The following is a 26002-nucleotide window of genomic DNA, read 5'->3' as shown; positions in this document are numbered from 1 at the left end:
TATAAACTAGCCAATCCACGGCGTAGCATACGCCGCATAATCACGCCACTCTTTTAATGAGTTTTAATCACAGGGGGAAAAAAAAAAAAAAACATTTGAAAAATCCGTAATTTAATAAACCACCAAGAAAAGTAACATTGCAACAATGCATGCTACGAACCAACATACAATTGTCCATGACTGAAAACTGGAGGACCGCCGTCGCTCCTCCACCTCCCAGAGCAAGGGACAGGGCTGGATGGCACTCGGGTGCGGAGGGCAGAGCGGGGGGGAAAGAGGGGAAGGACGCCCAATCCACCATTCATTGTTCTTTGCGGTTCTGGCTGCTTTTCTCTAAATAGTCCACCAAGTCACCCGACCATGGTAGTAGCGAGGGGGTGGGTGTACAAAGGGCAGGGACGTGATCAGTGCGAGCGTATGACCCGCACTTACTGGGAATTCCTCGTTCGTGGGGAACAATTGCAAGCCCCGGTCTCCATTATGAATGGGGTTCAACGGCTTACCCACGCCTGTCGGCGCCGGGTAGACACACATTGATCCATTAAGTGTAGCGCGCGTGCAGTACCGGACATCCAAGGGCTTCACAGACCTGTTAATGCTCAATCTCACGTGTCTGAAAGCCACTTGTCCCTCTAAGAAGTTGGACGCCAACCGCTCAGGGGTCGCGTAACTATTTAGCAGTAGGGAGTCTCATTCGTTTTCGGAATTAACCAGACAAATCGCTCTACCAACTAAGAACGGCCATGCACCACCACCCACAGAATCAAGAAAGAGCTATCAATCTGTCAATCCTCTCCGTGTCCGGGCCGGGTGAGGTTACCCGTGTTGAGTCAAATTAAGCGAAATTTGTGTGTGGTGAGTTGTTGCGTCCGGGCACATGAGCAGGCACTGTGAATGCCTTGAGAGCATGGGTGGACGCATGCCAGGGAATAATGAGTATCTATATATCTTCTTATATATAGAAAGCGTCTGATGCGGTGTTTGGTGAATTGTTGCAGTTTGTGAGTTAACAGTTGTACTGGAGTGTAAAACCATCACATTGCGGTGAATGCTGGTAACAGTCAGGTGGGCGGGCGTTCTCGTCCCATGATCTTAGAGTTGGTGGGCGTGTCTCTGTATCGGTTCAAGTTGTTGGGCGGTGCTCTGTCATTTGTATCCCATGGTCGGACGACTTGGTGGATTATATATAGAAGTGCAGCCGAAACCGAAAAGAATAATGAAAAGTCAACGTGGCTTAGTGGTGCATGTGTACTGTAGCAGAGACGAAAGCGAGTTGGTGAATTGTTGCGTCCAGGCACATGAGCAGGCACTGAATGCCCCGAGAGCGTGGGTGAATGCGTGCCGGGGAATAATAAGTATCTATATATCTTCTTAGATGCAGGAAGCATCTGATGCGGTGTTAGAGTTGGTGGGCGGGGCTTTGTGAGTTGACAGACGTGGCTATTTCTTGCATATCCCATGGTTGTCTTCCGGTAGTGTGAATGCCTCGAGAGACAGGGAGGCGGTGTTTGGTGAGTTGTTGCAGTTTGTGAGTTAAAAGCTGCGATGGTTTTACACTCCAGTACATTGCGGTGAATGCATTGCAGTGAATGCTGGTAACAGTCAGGCGGGCGGGCTGGCAGGCGTTCTCGTCCCATGCTCTTAGAGTTGATGGGCGTGGCTCTGTGAGTTGTCACATCCCATGGTCTTAGAGTTGGTGGGCGGGTCTCTGTGATTTTGCGGGCGTGGCTACGTCATGCATAGCCCATGGTTGTCTTGCTTGCGTATCCCATGGTTGTCTTCCGGTAGTGTGAATGCCTCGAGAGACAGGGAGGCGGTGTTTGGTGAGTTGTTGCAGTTTGTGAGTTAAAAGCTGCGATGGTTTTACACTCCAGTACATTGCGGTGAATGCATTGCAGTGAATGCTGGTAACAGTCAGGCGGGCGGGCTGGCAGGCGTTCTCGTCCCATGCTCTTAGAGTTGATGGGCGTGGCTCTGTGAGTTGTCGCATCCCATGGTCTTAGAGTTGGTGGGCGGGTCTCTGTGATTTTGCGGGCGTGGCTACGTCATGCATAGCCCATGGTTGTCTTGCTTGCGTATCCCATGGTTGTCTTGCTTGCCCTGTCAGCTTAGTGAATTATATACAGTATATAGATGGCAGTGAAAGGCTAAGCTAGTCAGACCAGATTTTCTAGACATTAGCAACAGTTCCTGATTTAATCTGTGTACAGTCTTCATTTTCTGTCTACAGGTCAATTTCAAATAGGCCATGTCTGACATACTGTCTATGGAAGGTAGTGACATCATCATCTAATCCCTTGGCCAAAATAAGTGACTCTACTAGGTCCTAAAGGGTGGCAGATCTACAAGTATATTGATAACATTTATCAAATATTTTTAGAAGATTCCATCAGAATGTAATTATTACTTCTCATTGAAAAACGCTGTGTTTCATTCACACGGGCAGGTAAAGTGTACTAGTAGTATTGTGCCAAAAATGAAAAAAAAGGTATGTTTAATATGAGTAACAGTAAGCAATACTCTTTTTTGAATATTAACTATAATCAGAGCATAATGCAGGGTTTGAATACCACACCTTGATGTTGCCACGTCCAAGTCTCCCCATGTCTTCCTCTGGGCACTCCAATTTTCCCTGTCTCGCCCCCAAACTCATGCAGGCTAGCTTGACTGGGCATTCTAAAATGGCTCCAGTACGAGTACAAATGTGAAAATGGGTCCTGTAATGGACTGACATCTTGTCAGGCATCTTTTTCATGCCTTACACTAGAAGGATAGGATGCAACTCCCAGTGACTCTGGTCTGGATTAAACAGGTTTGTGAATGATAGAACACAATAGCACATGCTGGACAGAGAAATGCACACAGAAAACCATATACAAGTGTGCACTCTACGTATACATAAATCCACATAAATCTACAAGTGCACTTTATCTGTGTGAACATTTCTGTAGGTTTCCAAGCTCATCCCCAAAGATGTGTTTGTCATATTGTACTGGCAATTCCAAACTGGCCTTGAATAGGCAAATTTGTGAGTGGGTCCTAGCATTCTTTCCATGGAGGTTTCCTGCCATGTACAAAGACCCTAAATTGGATTAAACAGGTCTATAAGAGTTGCACTATAATTGTTTAAATGTACAATAACAGGAGAGGAAAAAGATATTTAATATTTTATGGATGCCTCCAGCCTAACATTTTTATTAAATACTAGTCATTCCCTGTGGCCCTGCCTGCATAGTAGTGAAATAGGACAAACTTTAAAAATCAATAAACAAAACCAAAAAAAAAAAAAAAAAAAGGTATCGCTAGCTAAGCGGAGGCAAGTTATGCTCCAAAACACAGAGGTAGACAGACTCCCCACTCCTGACGTCACGCTTCCCATTTCCCTTAGCCCAAAGACTGTCTCAGATTAATGCGAATATATTGCTCCTGCAAGAGAACTATGATTTTTAGCACGATGAGAGAAGTCACAAAAAGCAACCAGAATTTTCAAGCAAATTATAGAAAAAAACCTGATCAAAATTCGTTAAGTAGTTCTCTCGTGAAAAGCGGACTGTTATACAGAGAGACGCATATAACAAATTTTTGACCTTTCCATCCCCACTGTTTCCTAAGCTGCCCTCCTACCTACTTTCAAGAAAAATTTTATTTTTTTTGTTTTATAAAAAAAAAAAAAACAAGTTTCTTTTCACTCAGACCAACAGAAGGGTTGAAATCAGAGACAACATCCAACCTAGCAAGGGAGCCAGCATTCTCAACAGGATCCTTAATGGTGACAAACCATTCTGAAGGCGAGGTGCTGACTCAGAGCAAGCCGTTATTTAACAGTCTTGAGCAGCTTGAATGGAGGAGGAGGAGGCAAGTAAAACCTGATTTAAAAAGTACTCAAGGATGAAACAGACCTCTTTTTACATTATGAAAAATGGTCTTTGAAGTTTCTTTTTATCTGTAACCACAGCATTTTGGCACAAGTTCTAATTTCTGTCTAAACAAAATTCAGTCCTGCAGTGCATAGTTTCATAGGAAAAGCTAAAATCCGCAGCCTGACAAGATGTAGTATTTTATAGCCCTTACTGAGAAAGCAGCTACAGTATATACACAATAAAACCTAAATGATTATACCTCACCCATAGTAAAAGCATAAAAGAAAACACTTAAAACAGGAAAGGCCGGATAATTATATATCCAAACATACAAATATATGTTCAGCGTTCATAACCAGCAACTTTCCTTGCTATTACCCAAATATCCCCTGAAGAAACACTTAACACCATTTTTACATCTGGAGAAATGGAAGTCCAAACTTCTTTTGGAAATGTAAAGAAGCAATCTTCCCAGAAAATAAAGGTCTTTAAAAGGGGGTGTTTAAAGACGCTGTCAGCAAGTAGAGTGGAGCTGAAACACAAGAACAAGACTCCATCAACTTTAAAGATGTCAGACTGTCAACTTTATTACTGGTCTTTCAACACGGTAACCTTTCATCCCCTGGGTCACGGCAGCTATTTCATGAATACTGCAGTTGCAATCTTACTTTAGAAGACATTTAAACCTCACACACAGTACATTTTTATAAAACTTTTTACTATGAATTTAGAAAAATATTTTTATACCATCAAATATGCCCAACCATGAAGATGAGAAATCGTTTAGCCTCTTTGAAAAACCTGAAAATCGGTATGAATAAGAATACACCATTGTGGTTCTACAACAAAGATGAAGATGTCAGAAAAGGAAGATGGAACTAAAGAGATAGGTGGAAGAAAAATGTACAACCTGAAGCTAAAATAAGGCAACTGGCCTACTGAGGACAAATGCCTTTGCTGTATACAGTGGGACCAACTGCTACTGCTGCAGGTGGCGGGGGAGCATGCTTTTCTCGCGTAAGGCTTCTGTTTATGTTGCCAAGGTGGACAGTTTTCTATCCATTTTTAATTACAGGTTCCAGGAGACATTTTTCACCATTCTGATCTAAAAGTAAATTTTATGAATCTTGCTAGCTGCAGAAGCACATTGCTTAGAGTGGATAGCTAAAAGCTTCAAATGACAGTAAGACGTTTGCACAGATCTTCCAACATTTTGTAGTCTATAATTGAGGTGTTTACAGCTTAACACTACAGTAATGAATTTCACGGGAACGAAGAGTCCCTAAATTTTGTATTTCTACATCCTGAGCATGTTACCTTTCAAACAATTTTAGCTGAAATAGCTACAGACGCCTACTTTGCTTAGTCATATTCTACTCCATTTGAATCATGGTTTCTGACACACTGGCTGCTTACATGATAACTCACCAGTTAGAATAAAGAGAGACATGCACACATACAAAAGACAGTGCCAAAAGTGTATGAGAAATAAGGGTTATTTTAAACTTCATTCTGTTGCCATTAACATACCTTAGAAACACCGAGGGCATGCTTTTAGAAACTGGAATGTTTTCCACTTCACAGTGACCATACTTGGAAAATTTAAGGTTTGTTAGCTTTGGCATCAGCACCCCACAGGCCACCACTGTAAACAGCGGAAGAAGATACAGGTTTTTAAAATTTACTGTATAAATAGTTAATTTAACAACACAACTTTCAAGGTAGTTTCAAGGTCAGTTATCTTTAAGGAGGAGGGCCTTACAAACAAGAATGCTTTAAGTACATCAAGTTTGTTTGGTTAGCTAATAGCCAAGTGGTCTGCTGAGATGGAGCTTATACTTATGTCCTGACTTTTATCTAGATAGTCTACTGAAAATGGAAATCATGACACCTTCATTAACATCATGTCCTTTGCATCTGTAAAAAAAAAAAAAAAAAAAAAAAAAAAAAAAAAAAGCCTGTCACATTTACTGCTTCTTTACAAGCATGTGACGAACCAACCAGTCAGCCTGTCAGAATGATCTGCAGAAAACCTGATCTGCATTGGGGTCAATGCCTCACGTCACACACAAACACAACAGAGGCACTGGACAAAACAATGAATCTTTACTTTTAGACAGAGTTTGCCAAGATTACAAGAATCAGGTTACTCATTTGTCTCCAGCATTTGCAGCATAGCAAGCAAAAACCACAGCTGTTGTCTTTTCAAGTTACGTGCTTGCACAGCTGACTACTGCTTTAGTTTTGACTTTGATGAGCAAATAAACCTGACCAGAGAGGATGAACAACACTATAGACTTTTTTTTTTTTTTTTTTACAGAGTCTGGAAACTTGACTAAGGAGTCATATGTGCAGATGTTAATTCTACATGAGCTCTTAAGTCCAGGACTTTTCATTTTAAGGAATTCAAAAAGTATGTTCCTTATAAAATAATAAAAATATTTAACAAAACCTTCAACTTAAAACAGCAAGTCTAGACCGAGAAGGGCAGTTCAAGTGATCTTTTACACCTACGCAGTACAATCAGATTCTTACTTGCATATGTGACCAGGGCAGCATGGTGGCGCAGTGGGTAGCACTGCTGCCTCACAGTTAGGAGACCCGGGTTCAATTCCCAGGTCCTCCCTGCGTGGAGTTTGCATGTTCTGTTAGTGTCTGCGTGGGTTTCCTCCGGGTACTCCGGTTTCCTCCCACAGTCCAAAGACATGCAGGTTTGGTGCATTGGCGATTCTAAATAGTCCCTAGTGGGTGTGTGTGTGTGTGTGCCCTGCCTTGTGCCCTGTGTTGGCTGGGATTGGCTCCAGCAGACACCCGTGACCCTGTAGTTAGGATAAAGCGGGTTGGATAATGGATATGTGACCAACATAGAACACATCAATCTGCTACGATTCTGTCTGAACTTTCACGCAGAAATCTTATTACTCTGTGTTTTAGGATACATTAGTGTTGCTGAAAGTTTAAGCTGCCCACACAACCAGAAAGTAACCTGCTGTTCACCACTGGGATATTTCTTTCCTTACTTTGCAAATTCCTTAATAACCAAACCCATATCACCTTTCCCCCCCAGCGCACAGAGGTCAGCAGCATCCCATTTACCTTCTTGGTCACTTTTTCACATTGCAACATCAATTATTCCCATGCATGGACAGGTGAAAAATATTTTAATTTCAGGAATTACCTTTGAAACAGAAATGACTATTTAAATGCCTAACAGTTAAAAGGCTGCTCTACAGGATAAACCCATAAAATGATTTTTGAACATCATATGATGATAGGTGGGAAATACTCTGCCCAAAAATAAAAGGCTGGCACAAAATAAACTGTTAATAATTTTTATATTTAAGTGATAAGACAGACCAGTTGATACTACCCAGTGGCCCATCTGTTAGGCTGTCAAGCAGCAGGCAAAAAAAAAAAGGTGATGTCATTTTTAATAAACCACTAAAAGACAATTTCTCTCCATGGAAAAGGTTATTCAATTAAACTCCTTTGTTATCTGAAAGCTCCGATAAAGAGAACCAAAATACAGCTAACTGTGGCCTTCATGCTCATGCTTCACATCTAGTTTTGAAGCAAATTTCATGCTGCGAAATCTGTTTGATCTGTCCACTAGCTCCCTGAAATACAGACTGACTAATGGAGTTAAAAAATGTACAAAAAGTATGCTCTTTTCCTTTATGCTTGTGAGTTTTCAACTGAAAATACCTACAAAAGATATCACACAACCTAGCAAGATTACACGCGACACATACTGTATGACCTTACTATAGGAGAAACCTGAAGATCTGAGCCATTACCTCCCATATGCAACAAAAATGCATGCAGTTAAAAGGCAAAGCTTGTAAAAGTAGGAATTGTGTTAGTTCATCATTGCTCTACAAAACCTTGATTGACCAATTTAAATGGCCTTTTTAATACTTTGTGGCAGCAGAACATATGGAGGCACAGAAAACTGTAAAGTTGACATCACATTCTGTTCCAAACTGATGCGTCTTCAGTCCAAAAGCTCTCCATTGGTCAAGTAGCGGTTTGGACGGACATAGTGCAAACAAATGACTCACACTATATGAAGCACCGGCATCCCATCAACAGTAGATTGCCTATTTGATAATAGATGGCTCCCATGAGTGTTAATAAAAAACATGAAAGGGTTACAAAATGCATCAATGTAAGTTTTACTGATCAATTTATAGTAGTTTGTGAAGGCAATCCATGGAAAACCATTTAACACAACTGATGGGTCAACAGTGATTACGTACAGAGATGCTAGGTGTGTAAACAAATTTTAAAGCCTTCTTAGGAATTAAAATGGGAAAAAATTATTATAAACAAATTGTGAAATATTACTTTAAAAGGCTATGTTACATTATACAACATTTGCGCCAATTTTCAGTCATACCCCTCGTTTATATAATCTTAGTAAGCTGGTGATAGTCGGCAGCACACTCACGTAAATCCCGTCACCTAGTGTGGCATACTTGGCGACTCACCCAGAAAAAAAAATCAAAAAGGTACGGGCAGGCTTGATGTGTATGAGAGCTTACAACCAATGAATGCTCATCCAGATGTACAAAGCATTAACTGCAGCAATGAGGAATAATGAATGCAGGGGTTTTGGACCTTGAAAACCATAGGGGGAAGTCTGATGTCTCATGTACCATGAAAGAAAGTTCCTGGTTTTACCTAGCACATCCATGAACACATACAGATTAGGTTAACAAGCAATTTTAAATTGGCCCCTCTTTTAGTGTGTCCAGTTTTGGACTGGAACCCACCCAGAGTCGTTTCCCACCTTGCGCTCAGGGCTGCCAAAATAGGCACTCTGCCACGTGCAAACCTGAACTAGATTAAAAGGAGTTTGAGAATGTTACTTCTCCAACTTAATCCAACGTTGGCAATATGTCTAGGTTTTCAGTGTTGTGTAAAATGGGATCGGCCATTAGTGATTTTTTTTTCTAATTTTAGATGGATTTGGCACAATTTATTTGGTGTTTTTTCTGCTATATCTTTCATTTGTACCATTGGTTCTCCACCACCTTATCTTAATAAAAAAGGGAAAAATTTAGAAATGAAATGGATAGTTAGAGATCCAGTCATAAAATACTTCATCTGTATGTTATGGCAGTGTTTAAGTATAAACACAACAAAAGCTTCCAAATCACTTGATTATTGGGATTAATAAAGTATCTATCTATTCAAGACATCAAGCTTTTTGGGGGTCCCTACCTATTTTTGGCCTTCTAGACCCAGAAAACTCTCATTGTTAGGCCACTTTTAAACCACCTTTTATGCAAGAAATCAATAGGTGTCTTCAGCAAAAAAAAAAAATCAGAAGAACTTGCAGTTGTGTGTGCCACATCAACTGACCCCCTAATGAGATACAAGGGGTCAAAGTTACTCCTTTTCACAAAATTTCAAAAAACAGGGACTGATAACAGGCATGAAGAGTGTCATTTTATGCTATTTCATGGTTGCTGATCACAAATACAACATTTTTTATATTGGATTCTTTAATGGTGGTGGTCCCAATCCTCAACAAGTCACTCCCATAAGGTTAAAATGACAATTTTAAAACATAGTCTTCAACTATACCCCATATGCTTATTTCAAGTTTGGTGATTACAAAGATTATCTTATTTTTAAAGATCTAGGGATCTAGTCCTCTATGGGTCTCTATCAGAGTGTAAAAAAATTTTATTCTATTATATAAAATCAACAATATGTAAACTTTATACATTTACATTGAAACACATTTTAATATTTCAAATATTTGGTGCAATGATTCTTGTTTATTATGCACTTATACCTTATGAACTAAATCATTACATTTCTTGCTCAGACTTTTTCTTTGAATTACAGCATTTGAAAGAAACGAAAATGAAATGTGGGAAGCTAGGGAGAAAAGCACAACTCTGATGTGTTACAAAGCTTTAGAAAGAAGTCGTTTGTTTTGTTGCTTATAATACATACAAATTATGCCCGTTTCCCAATAAAAACAAGTCAATGCTCACGCATGAGTAAATAGATCAACTCAGTTGTGTGGGACATGATGCACTAATGACAGAGCTATGAGGCCTGGCGGAGCAGAGTATCAAATGAAGGGCCACATCCAAAGAGAAGTTTAAACTATAATTAATAAAATACAGTAACAGAGAAGACAAATACAGTACTTGGAAAAAGGCATCAAAAGACTTTGGAAAGCAGGATTTTCAGAGAATACTTGAATCAATTTTTCTCCTGAACCACCTCCAGGCCTTAGACTGATGTGCACTTAATACAGGAGTGCCACTGCATGCAGACCAAAGTAAAACAAGGCCTCGGCTGACAAGTTTGAAGTAGTGGAAATCGCCTGGCAGCGTTGTAGAAAACAAAAGAGAAATCATTTATCTAACTGGACAGAAAGAAGAGTGTGAATTCAGCAAATTTAAGCAAGTAAGAGAGTCTGAATAAATGTTTGTACAACAACTGCCTAAATGGATTTTTTTGTCCTGCTCAGATGAAATCTTTATGGAAGACCTTTCTAATATATCAGCAAATAATAATGATCATAACAACAAAAATAAAGGGAAACACACAAACTGTGGATGCAAATAATGTTGGGTTATCACAGTAAATATTTTGCATCTCATGCAGGGGAGGAATCATGAGGTCACAAACGGAAATTACAAAAGTGGGGAAGTATGCAAGGTTATTTAAAAGGAAGCAAGGAGAGATAAAGGGACACACTCCCTATTCAGTGTGTATAGAAGACCTAAAAATAAATATGAGAACTCATTACAAAATAGATGGATGACCATACTGGAAATCAGCAAGTTAGAGAGTCTCCCTTATGTATGGTTCACATATGCTGGATGGCTGTTATAGAACCATGACAACCAAAAAATCCATCCTTGGTGGCTCTTTACATATCAGGGCTCAGCTGGACTGTACAGTAGAATCTGAAGCTGCAAAAAGAAGGGTTGTTATATTTAAATGGCACCAGTATTTTTGTAAGGCATTTCACAATAATGACTGCAACTGAAAAAAGCTGCTACAGAAGTAAATTCTCAGCACGGTGTACAAACTGCTATTTTATGCAAGGACACACTTGAGGTTGAGGGGGAGATTTGTTGTTGTTGATAGGATAAAGGCCCCCAAATCCCACTTAATAAAGACTGACCAAAACTTTCAGTTTAGCCAAAAATGAAGAGCACTTTCATAAAACAGCTCCACGCTCTGCATTTTCAGCTAGAAAACAGCAATATCTGTATGCAGTGGTTTGATCAGTACTAAATAAATAAGAATACATTTTTATTACTAAAATCTGCAGACAAACATGCAATTTCACACTACATCCAAAATGCCAGATTAACTCACCATTAAGAATGTCGGACAGACTCGACAGATACTAAAGTTCTTTACCTGACCTAAACAGAGATTAATTTCATTTTTACTGCAAGCTTTTTCTCCACTTTACACATTTTACTAAAGACTACTATACATACTATTCAAAAAACATAACCTAAATTTAATTTAGTAGTTAAATATCTAAACACAAGGTCAATGTTGTGTTTTAGGAAGCTGCACCACCTACACAACAGCTGTCATTATTAACATTAGTAGAATTGTGACGAGAACAGGCCATTCAGCCCAGCAAGCTTTTCCATCCTATTCAAGTAAACTGTCCAAAATAACATCGAGTGGAGATCTGAATATTCCTAAAGTCCAACTCTCTACCACACTGCTTGATAATAATGTATTCCATGTCTGTGGTTCTTTGCATGAAGAAAGACTAACATTTGTGCAAAATCTGCCCTTAACATCTTTCCAACTGTGTCCTTGAAGTGGGTACAGAGAACTGATGGGTGGATTATACAGACATACTTAACACAAATCAGTGTAAAATCACAAGTCAGAGGTTGTACTCACAAAGCATTATAAGCACGCAATTAACATATCCTTTTTCTCATATACAACAAATGTTGTGCCTTTAAAATGATCTTCAAAAATGGTGGAATCTTTACTAAATTCCTTTTATTTTTGTGTGGAATTTGCTTATTTTCTACATGTTTGTATTGGTTTAGTACATTTCTTCATCATATTCTTGTCATAACTTAATTAAATATTAGAAGCAAGCATGGCTTATTTTAAAACATGTTGACTGTAATTGGGCAAGGTTTTTTTCAGAAACTGCAGAGGTTCTCTGGTAGCATAATAAACTCGCCCAAATTTAAGAAACAGAAAATCAATGAATGAATGATGACAAAACTGTGTGCACTCCCATTTTATGAACCCTAAGGTCATAGCAGGCCTCATGTCTTTGAGGGGCCTTCTTTAAAATAATCTCCCATTAATAGAGACCTTGAAAACCTGTGCAGACATCTGCAACTTTCACACATTGATTTGAGTGACAGTTGTCTAAAAGTACGAGAAAAATCTATGGGAAAAGCCTCTTAGTCAAGTGGATACAGGAAGTACAATGACAGTATTAAGGCTATCAGATCTCAAGGACACGACTAACAGGAACATCCGTGGGAAGTGCAGAAATTAAATGGTACAGTAAAGGCTGCGATAAACAAGAGTGCTGCAACATCCTTTATTTGCTGGCTAACTCTGCTCACAGACTAGAAATCCAAGTATACCTTATTCCCTACAAAAACAAACTGCATGTTTAACTTGGGATGGAAATTAAAGCATTCAGATTTATTTAAGGACCGTAAAAGGTCCTTTCTCAATAGGTTTTCTATGATGCTAGTAGATGCCAGGCCAGAGAAACAAATCAGTATTAGTATGGTACGGTGGAGCTGTAATTAATACTGTTACATCACAGATCCTGGAGAATGGATCACTATGTAACCCTAAAACCTGCATTAAGCCATTTTAGAAAACAAAATCATTTTTTTTTTTTACTCCCACATCACATACATATGAAGTTTATAGGTTACTCCAAACTGGCGCAGTACGATCAAGCCTGGATACACTACAGGTCAAACGTTTCTGAACACCCGAGTTTTTTCAGTTCTGATGGAAATGCGCACAGTTTAATGACTTAATGTTTCGTGAAATTGAGGCATACAACTAATAAACAATGGCAAAGAAAAAAATAAATAAAAAGGAATCTTTAATTATACAAAATCTTATTCAAATTTTTGATTCAAAGTACCCACCTTTTGCCGATATAACAGCTGAACTGTGGGAACCATTTTGATTTAGAATGCTAGTCACAAACCATTTTGATTTAGAGTACTACTAGTCACTCTGTACAAGTCATCAACTCTGCCTCCAGTAAAAGAACCCCAGACCATCACACTTCCTCCTCCATGTTTGATTGTTGGCATCATACACTAAGGAACCATCCTTTCACCAACTCCATGGCATACAAACACCCTGCGTGATGAACCGAAGATTTCAAATTTTGATTCATTGGTCCAGATGATGTTGTCCTGTTTGCTTCATCAGGCCGTGATCTTCAGCTCTCTCTGGATCGGTTCGCAGCCAAGTGTGAAGCGGCTGGGATGGGAATCAGCACCTCCAAATCCGAGACCATGGTCCTCAGCCGGAATAGGGTGGAGTGCCCTCTCAGGATTGGTAGCGAGATCCTGCCCCAAGTGGAGGAGTTCAAGTATCTCGGGATCTTGTTCACGAGTGAAGGAAGAATGGAGCGTGAGATCAACAGGCGGATCGGTGCGGCATCCGCAGTAATGCGGGCTCTGCATCGGTCTCTCGTGGTGAAAAAGGAGCTGAGCCACAAGGCGAAGCTCTCAATTTACCAGTCGATCTATGTTCCTACCCTCACCTATGGTCATGAGCTATGGGTAGTGACCGAAAGAACGAGATCGCGAATACAAGCAGCTGAAATGAGTTTCCTCCGTAGGGGTCTGGGCTCTCCCTTAAAGATAGGGTGAGAAGCTCAGTCATCCAGGAGGGGCTCAGAGTAGAGCCGCTGCTCCTCCGCATCGAGAGGAGTCAGATGAGGTGGCTCGGGCATCTGATCGGGATGCCTCCTGGACGCCTCTCTGGTGAGGTGTTCCGGGCACGTCTAACCGGGAGGAGGCAAGGGGAAGACCCAGGACACGCTGGAGGGACTATGTCTCTCGGCTGGCCTGGGAACGCCTTGGGATTCTCCCGGAAGAGCTAGAAGTGGCCGGGGAGAGGAAAGTCTGGGCATCTCTGCTCAAGATGGTGCCCCCGCGACCCGACCTCGGATAAGCGGAAGAGAATAGATGGATGGATGGATGGTCCAGAAGACTTTCTTCCAGTCTGAAGTAGTCCACAGCTGGTATCTCAAGGCCCTAGTTTGTCCTTAAAGGAATGGCTTTCTTACTGTCACCCACTCTGTCAAACCTGCAGCACAAAGTTTCTTCTTCACCGTAGAAACTGAGACTTGCTTTTGTTGACCACTTTTAAGCTGATGTGCTGGGAGACTCCTATCACGCAAGCTGGTGACCCTCAGACACTTGTCTTCTGACTGGGTTGTGACTTTGGGTCTGCCAGATCTCTTCCTATTAGAGTTTATTTCAGTTTCCAATTGCCTTTGGATTGTGTCGGACACTACTGTATTCACTGACATTTTGCTTGTTTAAGTAATTTCTCTAAATGAAAGTCCTACACTTCTAAAGGCAATGATGTGTTGGCAATTAACAAATGAAATGAGACATTTTCTTGTCATTATCACTGGAATTTACAACTTTCAACAGTGGAATAAAGTAGCCCTTCAGAGGGTGTAGTAACACAGTTTTGTTCCAGCTCTGCACTAAACAGGAAAAAGTAGACAGACAGAGGGTTTTTAAATAAGAAACAGAAGTTTTGACACCTGTGTAAACGGTTTACATCAATTTGCAAGGTTTAATTTATTTTAATCGCTGCAGCACATCTGTAGGTTGTAGCCTATTAGTTGTTCCCTAAAGAAGGCCCATTTGTAATTATCTGACATTTCCAATTTAAATTTAAACCTCTGGCAGTTTACCTTTTCACCATTTTAGGTCATCCATTGCATTTCAACTGATTAAATCTGAAGAAAAACAGGAAGAAAAAAAAAAAAAAAAAACTAAAACTTTTCACCAGTAGTGAATGTGAATGAAAGTGTCCAGCATTGGGCTTGCACTGTGCACAATTCCTGCCTTATACCTAATGCTGCCTGATTGAGCTCTACCATTCCATTCCTTGATCTCAGTACTACAATAAGTTGGTTATTAAAGAGTATTTTAAAGCCTTAATTTTATTTTTATTTTTTTAAAACAATAGCAGTGATGAACATTGAGGTTTCATTTCAAAATATTGGGGGCAGTTAGATACACACATATTCAGACAGGAAGAATAACTGATAAAACAGCCAGACTCTCCTGAATTCCAAGGTCAATGTCTGTTTCAAGTAGAATAAAGAAACATGTCAGTGTGTAAATTGTCTTCTTTGTATGACGTTCTGATTGGCACGGATATCCCACTGTATGCTTAGTCTTTCTATTCTCTTACAGATGACAAAACATAAGGAAACATTTTGAAATGCAGCCATTTCATTATTCAGCCAGTCGGTCTATTAACCAAGATTCAAAAAGCCAAAGTGGACAAAATGCAGTTCAAGCTTAATTGAATAACTTAAATTGGTAAACCATGCAGCCAAATCAACTAAAAGCAAATTAAAAGAGAGTAAACATTGTTTAAAATGTTATTTGCATTCACAGGAAAGTAATATGGCTGATCTTGCTGAAAGTTCACCTCGTTGCACAGACAGACATCTCTCACAACCCCTTTGTGACCTTGGAATAACGAAGTTAAACACAGATTGGTCAATGTAAAATAAAGACTAAAAATTAACTCATTGTATTTTATTCAGGGCAGCACTGCTGTACAATATATCCAATATACTGGGTTCAAATGGCTTCTGTCCTTTTGGAGTTTGTACATTCTGTCTCTGTGTGTGTGTGTGTGTGTGTGTGTCTCCTCGGTCTTCCTCACATGTATGTCAAGTTAATTAGCTCCAAAAAGGCCCCATGGCTTCAACCCACTAGTGAAACCACATCTTTGGTATAATTTGCACTTCTACTCACCACATTACAAGACAGACATAGTAGCACTTGAAGCTGTGGAGAGGAGAACAACCAAGTGCCTCTCAGAATTTAAGGACATGTCCTACTCTGACAGACTCAGAGGATTAAATCGGTTTAATCTTAAGCAGGGGAGACTGTGTGGGGGGCATAATTCAGGTCTTCAAAATACTTACAGGCCTTAATAAAACAGATTCAGCAGAATTCTTTCAGTTTTTTAAGTGTGTATCACATGGTCAAATGCACCAGTGGAAATTAAGATGAAGTGCATTTAGGACTGAAGACAGGAAGCACGTCTTTACACAAAGAGTTACGTGAATCTGGAGCAAACTGCTGTGAAGTACAGATGAAGCAGAAACCTTGACAACCTTTAAGAAGTATCTGGATGACATGTTGGGACAGCTTAGCTGCTAGCTAAACAAATGAGCTCGATGGACTGAATGGTCTCCTCTCATTTGTTAAATTTCTTAAGCTCCTTATGTTTCCATGATGGTGCCACATAATGAACAGGTGTGCAGTCCAGATTGCTTTCCTGCCCTGTGTCCACTGCTGGTAAGACTGGCCTTGACAACTCACCTCCCTGAACTGGATTATGTGGGTCTGTGGCATGTAATATATACTATTCATCTGTCTTTTTAACCCTGTTAGACTTGTAGGGGCCAGAATGCTGGAGACTCAACAGGCAGCAACAGATGCAAGTCCCAAAATAACCCCGATGGGAAACTTTCTATTCACAAACACACACCCATCTGGTTTACAACTCTCCATCAGCTTCACACATTACACGCCCCTCCTGATCTCTCTCTAATGGCCACCTGTAGTACAAGTCCTTAAAAACACCTTTTTGAATTAATTAATGGGCCACCCATAGATCTGACACCGTACCCTCAGGTCACCATGTATGGCTAGCTTGCACTTTCGACAAGACATTCTGTCCTCAACTTATTGGGCTGTCATGCCATTATGATTAGAACTGCCACATCTTTTTTAGTATTTGAAGACAGAAAGAAGATAGAATTCTTTGCATTTTTCTTATTTAACCAGATAGGGCTGCTATCATTATTCCTCATATGCGGATTTTGGGTTTACCAGACTCATTTCCTTAACCTACAATTAGGTAGTTTCTTTCAAATATTTTTCAGAATTTTGTTAATTTTTTTTTTTTGCGGGTGGTGGGGGGGGGGGGGGGGGGGGGCAGTGTGGTGACACAGTGGTTTAAGCTGCTGTCAAATAGGGGTAGAGACTGAAGTCTGGTTCTTTGTCGAGTCTGTATGTTCTCCATTTGTCCACACAATTGTCTCCCACATGCAAAACACATGCAGTGTGAGTGAACAAAAGTAGGGTTGTGCCAATAGACATTTATCTTACTCAAATAATGAATGAATGAATGAATGAATGAAAAAAGAAACAAAATACCAACAGTAATACTAACAGTGTCAGAGGGCTAGGCTAATTTATGAGAATAAATTGGCTGCCTTTTTGAAGCAATGCCAACAAACAGTTTCTTTTAAAACTGGAAGGAGTCCAAAATACAGTTCAGTTTGGCTTTGAAATAGTATCCATCTTCAATGCCAATCCTGTTCATTATTTCAATCCTAAGGTCACCAAGTGGACAGTATCCCTACCCCGTGTACTGTAACTGTGGCTAAGGGCATTAACTGACCAATCAGGAGTCTCAAGAGTGTTAGCCAATTAAATTTTTGGAAATTTAGTCCACCCAGGTAGTGCTAGTGATGTGGTGCCTATCGCTCATTTGATTTTGTAGTGTTCAGCATGTATTCTTGACATCCGTCCTTTCTTCACCCCAAAGTGAATGTTGCCAATACTAGTGCATTACTAATGCAGGATACTTAGTTTCATTGTTAATTAAAAACACACAACACAACCTTGGGTAAGCTGGACGTTACATGAGTAAAGGGTTTACGACTGTGGCGTCATGTTAACCATCTACCACTGCTGGCTAGAGCAAAGTTGGCTCCTGTCGGTTGCTCCTGGAGACAGGCTTCATCTGACAACAACCCTAAAATTAAATCGAGGTTGGTTATAAAATTGGTAAGGTGAATCAACTGGACCAATGTGAGTGGGTGTCTACATGCAAGACTGGCTCCTGATGGACTGACATTCCTTCTAGGTTAGTTTCCCACCTTCTGTTGGACGTTCACAGGATAGGCTTTCATCCCTTACAACCCTAAAACTGTTTGTGCATAAGGATGGATAAACTGGACTAGTGGGATGAAATGCAAGCCTGTGGGCAAGAGTGACCAGTAATGGATTGGCATCACATTAAAGGAACGATTCTTGCCCAGTGCCTCAAACAGCTGGGAAAGGTTACTGTTCAGAACATCTAAAACAGAATTGGATTACGGTCTGGATGGATGGATAGATAAAGGAGCTGGGCATGTGGGTATGCATTGGGACTGTCCAAATACATCTCATTTAAGGCTGGTTCCTACCTTGTGTGGAATGTCATTCCATATGCTTACTGCTCACCATGTCCCTGCAGATTCAGAAAATGAATGGATGGATAGTCGAGATGTTGCTAGCTGTTTTGCCCTCCTGTAAATATTTCAATTCCACTTATGCTCAGATTTGTCTTCATGCATTTGTGTTTTACAAGTCACTGTGGATTGAAATGTCAGCTAAACAAACAATGTAAATAATTTATCAGCACCAATTAAAACAGGAGCAAGTCAACGGGCAGCAGGGGGAAAAGCCAAAACACTGTATACAAGAGGCACCCCCCACCACAATCAAGACATGCAGAGAGAAGTGACAAAGCATCCCACTGTACCATCACGCTGCCAACATCAACGTTAATTAAATGAAAATTAAAGCCTGTTCTGTGCAGAAGCTTTTTTGGATTAGTTTTTCTTTTTTTTATATAAACAAAACAGGTGTGAATAGTAGGCCTACTGTTACAGGATTCATTGATGTTTGAGGTGTCAGGCAATTTTTCTACCCAAAATTGACAAGAGCATACATAGAAATTAAAACATTTTTAACTTTTTGACCAAATGCCTCACGCTCATCACCTGGCAAGCCTGTGTCACAGAAGCCAAGCCCCATAAATCAAAGCGGCTAAGAGAAGCTGCTGTACATTTGTTCAGTGCAGCTGCTATTTAAAGGCTGAAAATACAATGGGAAGCACAAGAACTTGCAACCCACATTGATGATTCATAGTCCTCTCAAAACTTAAGTTAATAGACAAGAGAAAATTAATTAAAAACAAAAAATGTCACTTGCAAATTTTACTGGAGCTCTGGTTGAATGGGATTTAAAAAGCAACAAAAGCAAGCATTATCATTCACAGCACACACAAATCATGGTAAAAAGGTTAAGGGGAAGCATAATAATTATAAAATATATGTGAAGGCTTTTAAGATACTGTGCATGAAGTTGTCAGTTATTAGGTACACCACCCCCACGGTCACACAAATTCTACATTCCAACACGTCATGTCACAGAGGTGTGTGTAGCATGTCTGCCTGATCAATACATTTCCAGCATCAGCGACTGTTCAACTGAGATCTGGAACAGGCAAAACCAGAGATCTTAGCAACTCTGAATGTGACACGAGTGTTCCTGCTAGGCGAGTCAGTTGTAGCTTCTCCCAAATGCTGTTGTCATGGGCGTTCACACACAACTGCTTCAATGGTTTCACTAAAAATGGTGCAAAAACAAAAAGCAAAAAGCAACAGGCAATCAGGGGGTCAAAAGAAAATGGCAAGAATTGTACAAGAATCAGATGAGCAACATCCAAGTAAATCACATCTGAATTCGGTATTGTTGTGTACCGGATGTGGCCTCAAATGCGCTACAGTAGTCAAACACCATGACAGGCACCAATTTTGCCAGCGATAAACAGGAAAAAAAAAAAAAAAGCACCATCTCCCACGGAAGCATCAAAACTGAACCAGTGGAGAAAAGTTGCTTGACCGGGCAAATACAGATTTCTTTTGCGTCATGCTGATGGAGGGAATCAGACTTTGGTGGAAGCAATGTGAGCCCATGGAGTCTTCCTCTTTGGCATCAACCATTCAGTTTGGTGGCGGTAGTGTGATTATGCAAGCATTGTTTTACTGGAATATATTAAAAGTACTTGACACCCATTGAAAATGACAAGGAACATCTGACAGTCATTACGGACTCGATCGATGCCTTCACACTTAATTTAGATGGACACTACCAGCATGATGTTAAAAGGCATGCATCATCCTATATGGCTCTGGAAACATGACATCAGGTTTTCATTCCTTCAGTTGCTTACAGTCTCTGGATCTCAACCCTATTAAGCAGGAAAGGGCTGTTTGCATCAAGACTATGTAGCCATCCAACCACATAATTATTACCGCAAGATTTCTGAACAACATGTCCAACAACTTATGTGATCCCAGCTTGGATGAATTCATGTTATGCTCAAGGCTAAAGGAGGCACAGCACACAGCTAGACAGGTGTACCTAAAACTGGCAGCTCAGTGCACAAGTAAGTCATTGGCAGTAGTAACCCAGAAAATTACACATCGGATTTTAGCAATTGGCAAAGGGACAAATGTCCCAAAATACCACACTCTAAAATCTAACTGGCATGTCAGCTTTTCTGCCACTGTCAAAAAAAAAAGGAAAAAATTCTATGAATAGAGAGCAGTAATGGCACAGCTGATAAAACTGCTGCCACACAGATCCAGCACCCAGAGTTTGAATCCTGCCAACTTAACCAACAATGGCCCTGAAAACAAAAAGCTGGTGTAGTGTCCAGGGTCAGTTCCCAATTCCCATTGTGCAACCCCCAGTGCTGCTGGGATAGGCTCAAGCCATTCATAATAGTAAACTGAATGAGATTGTTATATGAATAGATTACAAACTAAAGAACAAAAAAAAATTAAAATCATCTCAACGACATGAAAGCAGCTGTCACATAAAGGCTGAGCAGGAGAGAACGTCTTTAAAATATTAAGCAGAATTACAGTAAAATATTAAGCAGAATTACAGGATACTGTTCCACACTGAGACGTACAGAGCCGTTTTAAGGCAAACTAAAAAAGTAAAAGCTTTACTGTACAGAAGCCCTCTCTTCACTGACCATAATCTGAAGGCAACTAACAAGCTTAAAGTGCTTTCAAATATTTTTAAAAATGAAACACAAGCAAGTTTAGGGATTGCCCTGGGGGTGACCGAGCAAGTTAATGCCAGGGCCAGACACTTTATGGCTTGTAGTCCAAATCCTTATCCTCCAGGCCACTAACAAGTCCCCAGATCTAACATAGGGTTGTCACTTCTGCATCCTGACATACTGAATGAAGCATGTACATCTTAATGGACTACTCCATTATCCCAAGTGACCCTTTACGATGTTTTACACCAGCAATTACAAGATAACTATAAAACAAATCCTTCCATTTCACCTTCAGGCAACCTGTCTAACCTGACAGGTGAAGACTGCTCATGCAACACCAATCATAAAAATCATTAAAAAAACACCACCATACCACATACATATATTATTTATATACACACACAAGCATATTGTGAACCCCTTCTTAAACGAAGCTTTGTCAGTGAATGTCTCAATAGCAAAGCTGAGTAAATAACTGTGCCTGCTTTGGGAGGGCTACTACTGGCAAGACCAACTGGTACAACATTCAAAACCACAGTGAAGACACCACCATATTCAAGTGACAATGCTCCATCCATCCAGGGATTGTCCTGAGCCACTTAATCCATTTTGGGTACAAAGGTTCAAAGAAGACATTAATCAAACGAAAACCTGAAGCCATTTAAAAACCTCTTGGAGCGAGAATGGGGATCGTGACCTGGACAGCCTGGTGTACGTACACATTGTTTTTTAAACTGAATTCGTCACTTGTATGCATTTTCTGACTAACACAGTGACAAAGCTTAACATGACCCCCCCCCCCCCCCAATCCATGTACCTGAAAGCCTTGGTTAACGTTTCCCATCAACCATTTGTTCATGGACTTGTATATGCTTTTCTATACAAGCACCTATGACTTTTAAAATGTGTTTGGATAATAGAGCTTTCTAAATAAATGAAAGTTCTTAAAATTAAATTCCACCTCTGTACCGAATGTTTCTTTGGGTGTTCAAAGTTATCCACTATGCAGCAACGAATTCTATTACACTAGAGGCCAAGTATTTTCAATTTACTATTCAATTACATAAAGTGATCAGATTACAATTTGAGGATGACCCATTCATATTGATCTTTTTTTTTTGCTTAGGTTGCATTTATTAAAAATAATGCTTAGTCTTCTAAAGGGGCTAGGATTTGAGGCCAAACAGATCTCATCTTTCACAGTGCTCTAAAATATTAATATAGCATCTTTAAATCAAGTTCCTGAAGTACTGTGATACATTTTTTTTGAAGAAAAGTCATTTCTAAATACTCCTCTTGTCTCATTGCTAATGTGCTAGTCCCATATTTTCCTTTAGCTCTAACTGAATAATAATGGGACAACTGTATTTATTTTACATCTATCTCAATCTACTGGCCAAATGCTCTTAATCCAATTTGGGGACTTTGGGAGATGAAGCCTACTCCATCAGCTCTGGGCACAAGGCAGGACTTTGCACTCATCAGGGTGCCAGGCCATCACAGGAGGACAGACACTCATGCCAGGCTGGTTTAGAGTTGCCATTCAACCTTATGCTTACATCTCTGAAAAAATGACAGGAGCAGCCAATTTAAAAAAACAGCACCAACAGTGCAATGGCTGGGATTTGAACCCACGTTTCTGGGGTCACCACTATTCCACCGTTTTATTTTTCCTCACACGCCCCACTCCCACCCTGTGCTCTGTTATTCTTTTCTTTCGGTCGACCACATGCATTCAGTCAAATGTTTTATACTCCTGTTAGATGTCTAGACATTTACAGACTCAGCTTCTCATTTCATTGTTACTCTGCTTTATGTCTTACTTTTTCCAACACCTCAGTCTTCAAAAGCTTCAAGTATATCACAAGGTCACAGACTGTAAACCTTAACTTTTTTTTATATATAAATTTGTGACACTGCTCTTTTTGAAAGACACTACATGAAATAATCTGGAATGTCACACTGGAACAGAAAATGAACCCATTTTCCTCTTTTCTACAAATTTTACTCGTTCTTTTAAAAGAAAAAAAAAATCAAGAAGAAGACAGGTTCTGCTATTTGGCAATACACTTTCATACCTGTCTTCACTTCCAGGAACAACATCTCTACATGTCTTTATCACCTCTGCAGCCTTAGACTGCGGTCACGATAATCCGATCACAAATTTATCCCCCGTCCTTTTCTCACAATGACAGTATTTAAAAAAAACGGATTGTGTGTGTTTGCTGAATTTATGCGGTCCTCGGTTATAAAAACAAATCAAAAGGCACATTGTCGTAAAAGTTCCTGTGCACGGTAAGATTGTGCTGCGGTCTTCTCCATTTACAACTTCTACCATCTGCCTCCGTTTATCTACCTGTTAACCCATTGGAAGACGCTCTATAAAATAAAGAAGCCTCGCTGTGTTAAATGTTTTGCCCTCGAAACTTTTTAGTAAAGTGATCAGTGCACCTTTATGGGGCATTCGGTAAAATAAGGTGGTACTGTTTGGATTATTCTGAACACAACAGGCAGTAATATTTAAAAAGGTTTAGTTTAGTTTCGAAATCGTACAGATGCAATCCAGCCATCCCAATAACGGTAGGTGGTTATGTAATCCCTGCTCTCTCTTTCCTTTTTTTTCCTCCAACAAGCATTGCCGGCAAATATAGTATTTTTCGATCAATTGTTATTTACTGTCCGCACAGACCGCGTCAGGAAAACCGTTAATCTACCATCGCTAAATGGGTAGTCCGATTAGAGGGCACAGTATACGGGAGCACCAGTGAAGGGTGTGGTCGGCCCTGCCCTTTTTCTTTGAAAATGTACTACTTGTAAAGAACAATGCTACGGCCTTTCCGTTGGTTACCTCGGTTTGCATTCGCCATAATAAAATTAAATTTAAAAAAATAAAGAAAACACCATTTGTCACAAGACACGGAACTCTAGGTGAATATCGTCACTGCCTGCTGTCACGCAGGTGGACGCCGAGTATCTCTAAACCTTCGCCGATTGCAAGAGGCTGATTTTTTGCCTATCTAATGTAGCAGAAAACAGACCATGAAAGACGCAGGAGGAAAATCAACTTACCAAGTAAAAGCAGAGGCAGGATCACTAGAGTGACGCTCATTTTTCTCCGATGATGTTTCTTGGTAGCGGAGGGACAAAATACGCTCCTCTATTTCAGCCCTTGTTTCGCACAAAAGCGATCAGGTGTTACTGGCGAATCCCGAGCGGCGTTCAACCACTCAAAGCGATGCCAAAACTATATAGATTTTAATCACCCTTCTTGAACTTGTGCTCCTTTTTGAAATAAAAACTATGAAATCGAACCAAAGAGAAGAAGCCAGCCTCAGAGATCTCCAAGCATTTCTACCAATCCTGTTCTAGTGATGCCCGTCTGATCACAAGTAGCACCCGGGGATTGTGTACATCTAGCGATCAGTAGAGGTAGATCTCTGGAAAAAAATGGCAAACTTTTTCCATGTAGTTATCCTCCTTATTCAGCTCTTAAGAATCGGATCTGCTTGCAAAACCACTCACTCGTTTCCGTGTAAACTCCTATCCCGCTGATGCTTCAGCTGAGGCTAATCGGATGATAAGTGAAGTCTCGTCGCCTTTCCCGAAATCTCACGTGCAGAACTCTAGGGAAGACGGTTAGGCGTTTTTGGCCACCGCTTGAGATGTCAGACAGCCGGAGCCGCCAGTGCGCTAAGCATGGAACACAAGGCGCTGTTTAAGTCATAGACGAAGTCTTTCTTCCTCTGTGGCTTTCCACCTCCTTACATTCACGATGTGAGTCAATTAGCCAATCCCCGTAGAACTACCGAAACAGCTTTGCTCATACCTTTCCACCTCTCAAAATAAAAAAAAAATAAAGACTACGAGAGGAATCGTGATTTAAAAACTTCAGACCACTCTCCACTTGATTCTGTTTGCAGATCTCGCACCGAAATTGACCTAGGCGATCATCTCCACGATTTTTTTCCTTCAAAACTTCATGATACAAACAGGATGATCATATCTCCAAGCACGGTGTTTTTTACGAATGAGTTATTGGCTCTTTTTGAAGTGCACGGATGTCTCGAGCAGCTTTACATCACATATGAAAAATATAGACAGTGTCCAGATGCTTCTCAGCTCACAGAAACCAATTCAAAGGACGTATTTGCTGAAAACATTAGAATGATGTTCAAAACATACGCCAATAACGAGTTTAAAATTAACGAGTTCAACGTATCGTTTAAATTTCTGAATCACTAATGCATATTTACACTATCAGTTTTAAAATTTGAAATTGCCAGGCACTGGAAACGAAGATCCGCTACCTGAGCTCCTCCCAAGCTTCGAAGCTACGTGTTAAACCAATTTCTTCAAAGGTGCTCAAGAAAGCAAAATGGGAAAAACGCCTATCCTCTTTTTGTCTCTTTTTCCTTTTGTGTAGATCGCTGTTCTCCCCCCAAAAATCCCTTTCTTCTCTAAATGCAGAGCCCTTCTCGAGGGAGGCGAAATGGTTAAATTGTGGGGACCGATTGGTTCAAATACAAAGAAGGGGCGGGTTCGTTGGGTACTGTTATCCAATAGGACTAACGACTAATTTAAATGAGGCGACGTAAACTCCCTCTCATTCTGCAAGGTGCATTTGACTGGCGAGGTGTTTTCCGTTTTTCCAGTTACAAAAAAAGGTGAAAAACGACGCATCTTATATTTTTACACTGATTTACTAAATAGTATTAATAAACCCGTTGCGCGACGCGCAGACTTGTTTACGGTTGAGGATGTTGTTCTTAACTCCTAGCGGCTCAAAGAGGCGTCTGATATAAATATGTTTTGTATTGATTTTATTGTATTTGTTTGGTAATATATGTTCGCTAACGAAGTGTCTAATAGTGGGCTTACATGATCGCAACCAAAGAAAAACTGCGACGCTTCCTTTCAATTAGAAAGGCAGAAGCCCTTTTTGTGTATTCCAGGCAGGGGTAAATGAGCGTCAACGCATACAGTGGGATCTGAATTTTTCGCTACAC

At 40.3% G+C, this 26002-nt stretch overlaps 1 protein-coding gene across 1 annotated transcript in view; it reads right to left on the bottom strand.

Moving 5' to 3' along the window:
* The window catches only part of igsf3 (immunoglobulin superfamily, member 3), a 368295-nt gene extending 342829 nt beyond the window's left edge, over positions 1-25466 (bottom strand). Inside the window, 1 exon segment of the mRNA XM_028800732.2 lies at positions 24066-25466. Coding sequence (XP_028656565.2) covers positions 24066-24105 — 40 coding nt within the window. The 5' untranslated portion in view covers positions 24106-25466.
* Between the last annotated feature and the right edge of the window lie 536 nt (positions 25467-26002).

This window comes from Erpetoichthys calabaricus, chromosome 4, assembly GCF_900747795.2.
Source record: "Erpetoichthys calabaricus chromosome 4, fErpCal1.3, whole genome shotgun sequence".
In the NCBI taxonomy this organism is placed as follows: domain Eukaryota; kingdom Metazoa; phylum Chordata; class Cladistia; order Polypteriformes; family Polypteridae; genus Erpetoichthys; species Erpetoichthys calabaricus.
Note: the sequence above shows the minus strand (reverse complement) of the source record. Positions and strands in the feature narration are given on the sequence as shown.